At 26.2% G+C, this 7,798-nt stretch overlaps 1 protein-coding gene across 2 annotated transcripts; it reads left to right on the plus strand.

Moving 5' to 3' along the window:
- The first annotated feature begins 944 nt into the window (after positions 1-944).
- Positions 945-7,518, plus strand: LOC126907059 (UNC93-like protein MFSD11). Of its 2 annotated transcripts, XM_050688079.1 has the most exons (10): positions 945-1,017; positions 1,175-1,305; positions 1,491-1,660; positions 1,721-1,897; positions 5,082-5,350; positions 5,424-5,549; positions 5,842-6,034; positions 6,106-6,241; positions 6,380-6,510; positions 6,717-7,518. In XM_050688079.1, exons 2-10 carry the CDS (start codon positions 1,219-1,221, stop codon positions 6,730-6,732), a joined length of 1,305 nt encoding a protein of 434 aa, XP_050544036.1. In that variant the 5' UTR covers positions 945-1,017; positions 1,175-1,218; the 3' UTR covers positions 6,733-7,518. The 2 variants fall into 2 exon arrangements, with proteins under 2 accessions (XP_050544036.1, XP_050544035.1); XM_050688078.1 differs by lacking the exon at positions 945-1,017 and having other exon boundaries at positions 1,071-1,305.
- The last annotated feature ends 280 nt before the right edge of the window (positions 7,519-7,798 follow it).

Consider the following 7,798-nt stretch of genomic DNA (forward strand, 5'->3'; position numbering starts at 1 on the left):
AAAAAAAAAAAAAAAAAAAAAAACACATCATAGTAAAACCAATACCTTCTCAGCTTCGCATCGAAGCTAATATTTATGATTAATTAAAATAAAAATAAAAAATTCATTAAATGTTGAAAATTGGAAATTTTCAGATAATGAACAGTAAAGGATATTGAATCAAAAATTATGATAATGCAATAGAATTTAATTTAGATATTTTGTTTGTTATAAAAACTACTAGCAATAACTTATAACAATTAAATAAGATAATTTTTTAGTTCAAAAACTCATTAGTGTTTGTTCACTATTTATGTTCATTCACTGATGATGTTACCTTATATAGTTTATTATATAAAAATTATTTATACTATGAATTTACCAACTGATTTTCTTATCGAAGGCATGCGATATGATTTCTTTTGTCAAATACGATACATCAAAATCACAGATGCTATTCTAACAAGATTATTGAAGGGGCTTTTCTAATGCACTCCTCGTAATAATTTTTATTTTTGATAATAATACGTTTAATTTCCTGACATTTTGTAGAGACTCAGCTCGACAAGCCCCTTAATAGGCGCCAATGATTAAAATGCATTTAGCATAGGTACTAACTAGGTGCGGATCTTTTAGAAATTGATGGGAGGAACCATTTTACAATTTCTAAGAACTTAAGACATATTTTTTGAAGGAGGGCCTTTTTTAAGTCTTTAATTATTAAGGTTGTTTCAGGTAAAGATGAATTTCTGACTTTGGAAGGCTATGGCTCCTAAGGCCTCCCATGTATTTGCATTTAATACTGATACATTTTGTGATTAATAAAATTAAGTCTTCAATTTTATAAAATAAATTTCTGTATGATAAAAATTTTGGAAACCATTGAAATTAGCATAAGTTACTTATTTGATATCTTATCACTTTATCTCTGTTATCACTTTAATTATCTTTGGATATAATAGAAAATTATCAGTTAACCGCCTACGTAGACAAATATTCAAATCTTTATTAAGATTAGCTAAAAAGAATCGATATAATGTAATAATAATTCATTATAGTAATTGAACTATACAAAATGTCATTTATTAGAATTACATAATATTTTTTTAGAAAGTTGACAATAATAAGATCAAATTATTTATAAATGTTCTATTTTATTGTAAAATTTATCTTTTATATTTTTATTATTTTTTAGTTCAAACACTTAATCTTTAAAATTGTATTGTATTTATTATTAAAATGGATAAAAGATTAATGAATGTAAGCCTTTTAGGCTTGTCATTTATGCTCGTTTTTACCGCATTTCAAACAATGGGTAATATTGAAGTAAGTGATAATTACTATAATAAATATTCTTTCTAATATCAATGAATTAATAAAACCAAAGTATGAATTTTTAATTATCAAGTTAACCAAAACACGTGAAATTGTTATAAATAATGTATATTATTATTCCCAAAAACGGTACAATAGAATGAATAAATTATTTATATAAATTTTTGTCATTTAAGAAAACTATACTGGCAAGTATACAAAATGACTATCCAACATTCACCGGAGATGGATACACTAGTTTGTCAATTATTTATGTAGTGTTTGCATTGTCTAATTGGGTATCACCAACTATCATAAGTTATGCAGGATCCAGAATGTCAATGTTTGTTGGAGCTTGTTGTTATACGTATGTATTATAAGTAAATTAATGAAATATGAGATACAAAGTTTCATTTTTTATTTACAGCTTATTTTTAATTTCTTTCCTTTGGCCTTCAACAGTGTTACTTTATTTAATGTCGGTATTAATTGGATTTGGAGCTTCAATTATTTGGACAGGACAAGGAACATATCTAACTTTAAATTCAGATTCAACAACCATGTCTAGAAATTCTGGTATATTTTGGGCACTATTACAAATGAGGTTTTTATTTAATTTTATATAGTAATATTGTTGTTGTGATGCTTTTAAGATACAAATTTGTCTAAGGTGAACCATTAATTATATAGCATTGAAATTTTTATTAATACATTTCTAATATAAAAAACTCTTATAAAAGTTATTTCAAAAAGTGTCAATATAAGTATTTACGTCTTCTTTTTTTCTTTCTTCTTCCATCGCCTTAATCCCAACTACTTGGAGTCAGCCACTCTTATCATAAACTTCCACTTCACACGATCTCTCACATCCTCTATGCTCACATCAGCTGTCCTTATATTGCATTCAATAGCATCCCTCTATCTCTTTTTTGGTCTTCCTCTACCTCTTCTTCCTTCAACATTCATTTCTATAACTGTTTTTATATCTTCCGATTCTTCTCTCCTCATAACATGACCAAACCATCTAAGTCTATTTTCTCTCAGCTTACCCACGATTGACGCTATACATATATTCTCTCTTATATGCTCATTTCTTATCTCTTCTTATACCGCCTAACACTTTAAACCATACATCATAGCTGGTCTCACTACAGTCTTGTAGATTTTACCTTTCAGTCTCATTGAAATTCTTTAATCGTATAAGACACCAGACACTTCTCTCCACTTCAATAACCCGCACTTAATCCTGTATCTTACATCCTCGTCAATATTACCGCTCTTTTGAACAACTGATCTTAAATACTTAAAACTTTCCACCTCTCCAATCATGTCCTCACCTATTGTCACTGGTTTCCTTATTTCACCTACCTCGTGTTCTCCTTTATCAAACTCGTACTCTATATACTCTGTCTTACTTCTACTTATTCTTAAACCCTTTTCTCTAGTATCATCTAAGTGCCATCATACATATCCTCTATTATATTAATGTACCTTTTCAGGACTCCATTTCTCATTAATGCCCACTTTAGAACCTCTCTTGGTACTCTATCATACACTTTCTCCAAATCTATAAATACCATACAAAGCTTTTTCTTTTTATTCCTAAACTTTTCTATTACTTGCCTCACACAAAACCGAAAATCGGTATACCGATGTCTCATTTCTTATTGTCTTATCTATTACCTTTTCCCAAATTTTCATACTATGACTCATAAGCTTTATGCCTTTATAATTTCCACACTCCTGTATGTCACCTTTACTTTTAAATACAAGGACCATAATACTATTCCTCCATTTATTTGGAATTTTCCCTTCTAATAAGATTTTATTTAAAAATTCCTTCAACCACCTTATGCCAATACCACCTAATATTTTCCATACTTCTACTGGCACTGCATCTAGTCTCATTGTTTTATTCTTTTTCATTAATGCCACAGCCTCCGATACCTCTTTCTCACTAATTAAGTCTATCAGTCCCTCATTCCACAAGATATCCTCTAACGTCTCTTTTGGATACTCCTCATTCAGTAATTTTTCAAAATACTCTTTCCACCTTTTTTTCACATCATCATCACTCGAGAGTACCCTATTATCAGCACTTTTTATACACCTTATATAATGATAATCTTTAGTCCTTTTTTTTCTTACTTTTGTAAGTGTATAGATTTCTTTCTTGCCTTCCTTTGTTCCTAGCCTATGATACAGCTCATCATACCTCTTTATCATTGCCTTACTTACTGCACACTTGGCTTCTTTGCACAAGTGTTTATACTCAATCTAATCTATTCTCCTTTTGCTCTTATGCCATACAATGAATTTCTTTTTCATACTGTCTATAATTTTTTGAACGTCCTCATCTTCTACTTAGTTTCCTGCATACAAAAAATGTTAACTTTTCTCCTCTTCAATACTTCTACTAATTCTCTACTTCTACCAGTTAATGTTCCAACATTCCAAGTACCTATTCTTACTTTGTATCTATCTTTTTTCCTCCGTCATACACAAGTCCAGCCTAGAGTTAAGTGGTAATGTCCCTACACTGTTGACACTACAAGCGTTGGGTAGACCTGTACACATGACTGGTGAAACAGCTACAGTATAAGTTTTCCGACAAACACTTTATTCCTTAGGCCTTCTCCGTTTTTGACTACTTCCTGTTGTCCCTGCGTACATACGAAATGGGACAATCTAGCTAAGTTTTGTTCAGGATTCTTCATATTTTTTTGACAATAATTTTTACGCCGGCTGTCGACCTGATGCAACCTTATTAGTCGCCTCTTACGACTGGTAGAGGGCCATGGAAGTATTCTTAGCCCCTATCCACAGGAAAATTATTAGTATTTATGTGTTTATGTCTATATTTTTCATCTAAATAATTATATTTGAAAAGTTCAAAAAATAATAAAATTTATTCACATAATGGGTGATTTATTTAATGTGAGCCACTCAATTCCTCTTAAAATAATAATTATGTTAAAAAAATCTTTCTGGCTTTTCTTATTACATATAATTTTATATTTGTTAATTATTATTTATAAATATAAAATTTATAAATTATTAAGAATTTTTTAGTCAACAATCATATCTTTTAAAAAATAAATTTTTCAATCTTTACATAATATTTTTTTTTTATTGGTATTGAATTTCTTCTATGAAAAATATTTCTGTTTGAATGAATGCCTATAATTGAAATGAAAAAACAATAATTATGTATTATTATGCAATCATAAGATCTCATCTCTATTAATTTATCACAAATCAAATTAATTATCAGATAATTATGAAAATTTAGGTGGCTATGATTGCTTTGACATTCATATATTCCAATATTATAAAATATGCTATAAATATACTTACTCTGTATAATAAATATGAATACTTATTCATAGTAAACTCTCTTGTGTTACTATGATATTAAGAAAAAAACTGAGATTACTATGAAGTTGGATTTTATATGTCAGGGTAATTTTTGTCACAGTCATGGTATAAGTTCTGTACCAATTTGGTCTATATATATATATTTAAATAATTATTTGAGTCAACATTGAATTATTTATGGAGACATATTATTTGTAAAACCTTATATCATGAATATTAAAATGTAGTTCCATTTGAAAAATTAAAGTTTTATAGAAAATTTCTGTTAATTACTTGGAACAGATAAAGTTATTTATTAGAAATAAAAAATAAAAATTGATNTCTGTTAATTACTTGGAACAGATAAAGTTATTTATTAGAAATAAAAAATAAAAATTCTACTATTTTTAATTTTTTTAAATGTTTTTCAGCATGTTTTTAGGAAATACATTTGTATTTTTTGTTCTTCATGATAAATCTCATGTAGATGAATCAACTAGAACACTTTTATTTACGGTTTTGTCTGTAGTTTGTTTTTTGGGAACATTACTGTTTTTACTTTTACGATCTCCAGTTAGTTCTGAAGGGACTGAGAATGAACAAGGAATACCTCTGAGCATAATAAATGAATTAAAAAATTCTGTTGCTCTTTTTTTAACTGAAGATATGTGCTTATTAAATATGTCATTCTTCTTTACGGGTACAAAAATTAAATTAATATTTTAATGGTACTTAATTAAATAGTTATGAACATTTATAAATTGTGATTATAGGGTTACATCTATCATTTTATAGTGGAGTATACAGTTCAAGTATTGGATTTACAAAAAAAATTGGTCCTAATAGTAAACAATTGGTTGGATTATCTGGTATCCTTATTGGTGTTGGAGAAATTATTGGTAAGCTTAGTATTATTTGTTACAATAAAACTATTTAGGTTATTTACTTTTTAATCATAGTTTCTGTATATTTTATTATTAAAGTAATATGTAAGGGGAGAAGGTTTATGCTATATTATTCTTATAGGTTATTACACAGTGTAAGATAGTATGATTTTTAAATTTATGTTAATTTTTTTGTAAGAAAAAGTGTAAAACAAAATTTATACTTTTTAGTTACAGTTAATCTTGTATTTTCTTAGTTAAATAAAAAAACAGTTGTATTAATACTCATTTACAATTCTTTTTTAAGGTGGTTTTCTATTCAGTATTTTAGGTAAAAAGACTACTACTACTACTGAAGTAGAATCTAAAGGGTTTAGTCATTCTGCTGTTGTTGCACTTGGATTTATTGTAAATATAGTAGCATATGGATTAATTTTTATTAATTTACCGGATGATTCTCCATTTCAAGATACTGACACAATATCTTTTATTCAGCCAAAGTAAGTATTATTGTATGAATTAATTAAACTAATTATATTAATTTAATATTATTTTTAATATCAATTTACAGTCAATATATAGCAATATTCTGCAGTTTTCTTTTGGGTTTTGGAGACAGTTGTTTTAATACTCAAATATATAATGTAATTGGTAAAAAATATTCTGAAAATAGTGCACCAGCTATGGCATTATTTAAATTTATGCAGGTAATTTGAAGCTTCCTCAATTATGTATAGTTTATGAAAAAAAAAATTCGAATTTATTTGTTTGTTTTAGTTATAATATACATATTATATAAATTTGTTTTGCTTTAAATTATAGAATTTAACATTTTTTAATTTTAGTCTATTGCTGCTGCTTTAAGTTTTTTCTATAGTAATCTCTTTGGTATGTATGTTCAATTAACATTATTAATGATTACTTTGATTATGGGTACATTGTCTTTCTTCAAAGTGGACAAGTCTCTAGAAAATCGGTGAGAAGTTAAAAACATGTATTCTATGCAAAACAATATATTTTAATACACCATCATTAATACTCTAACTTAATATTATTTTATTAAATTTATTTATAGTAGTTTATTCTTTGTATGTATATTTTATGGCATTATTGTGATTTGTTAAGTATTTTGTGTGCCAAAGTTTTTTTTATTTTAATAATTTTTATACATAATTTACATAGGTATAAAGAATATTAAAATTACAAATGATTCAACTTAAATGAACTTGATCAAAAATCATTCTTCTGTGCAATATAGGACAATAATTTATATCATATATCTTTTCAGTTGTTGAATTTTTTTTATTCCTAAATATGTGATAAATAAAATTATATGTATTTAATTTGTGTCATAATTTATATATTATATTGTGCTAACAGAAATTATAAATATATTTAAAATTATATTTTTATTTATGAATAATTTATAATTTATATAGTAAATACATGAGGAGTAAATTAGTTAATTATTTAGTTTTATTAAGCCAACTAAATTGAATTAAAAAAACATATATATAAAAATACATTATAAAAATTAAATTGTTTGTAAAAAAATTTGGTAAACACATTTTTATATAATTCACAACACTATGTTCTTCATTTTTAAATGTCTTATTAAATATATGAGAAAGATAAGAAATTGTGAAAACTTTTTGTCTCTCATTTTTTTCATTATTTGTGTTCAACTTATTCTAATGTTCCATCTCAATAATATGAAACAATATCATACTATATGCAATTTTGACTATAATCATCCGTTTTCAAGCTAATAACAAGATCACACATTCAATGTCATGCTGCATCTTAAAAAATATTTTGTAATACATGATCTATCAAAGTATAGACTTCCTATATGAATTAAAGCATGTATAACTTTTTTGTGTTAATGATTTAAATGTTGTTTCAAACAATTTTTTTTAATAAAATCTGCATTATCTGGCTAAAAATAGTAAATTGATTTTAATTATAATTATTAGCTTTTAATTTTACTATGATGTGTTTTTTTTTTTTATGTCTGTTGCCACTTTTTCTCAGCTCTCACTGGACCGATTTCTTTCAAAAATACGTCAAAAGATCACAAATCATATCTAGTTGAAGACATTACCCTTAAAAATTGAAAAAAATTCCCTCGTTCCCCGCAAATGGGGGAAATATCCAAAAAAATTACAAATTTAAAAATCGCTAATTTTCGAAATTTTTTCACTTTTTTTTCTTAAAACTTCCATAACTTTTTGAAAAATCAACAAATCAACATAATTTTTTTT

This window comes from Daktulosphaira vitifoliae, unplaced genomic scaffold (assembly GCF_025091365.1).
Source record: "Daktulosphaira vitifoliae isolate Bord-2020 unplaced genomic scaffold, ASM2509136v1 Scaffold_5, whole genome shotgun sequence".
Lineage (NCBI taxonomy): Eukaryota > Metazoa > Arthropoda > Insecta > Hemiptera > Phylloxeridae > Daktulosphaira > Daktulosphaira vitifoliae.

Bases quoted from the DNA above. Each gene is read 5' to 3' on its own strand.
- LOC126907059 (XM_050688079.1), top strand. From the start codon at position 1,219: ATGGATAAAAGATTAATGAATGTAAGCCTTTTAGGCTTGTCATTTATG. The intron at 1,898-5,081 runs GTTTTTATTTAA...AATGTTTTTCAG, and splicing joins TGGGCACTATTACAAATGAG to CATGTTTTTAGGAAATACAT. The intron at 5,351-5,423 runs GTACAAAAATTA...TTGTGATTATAG, and splicing joins TATGTCATTCTTCTTTACGG to GGTTACATCTATCATTTTAT.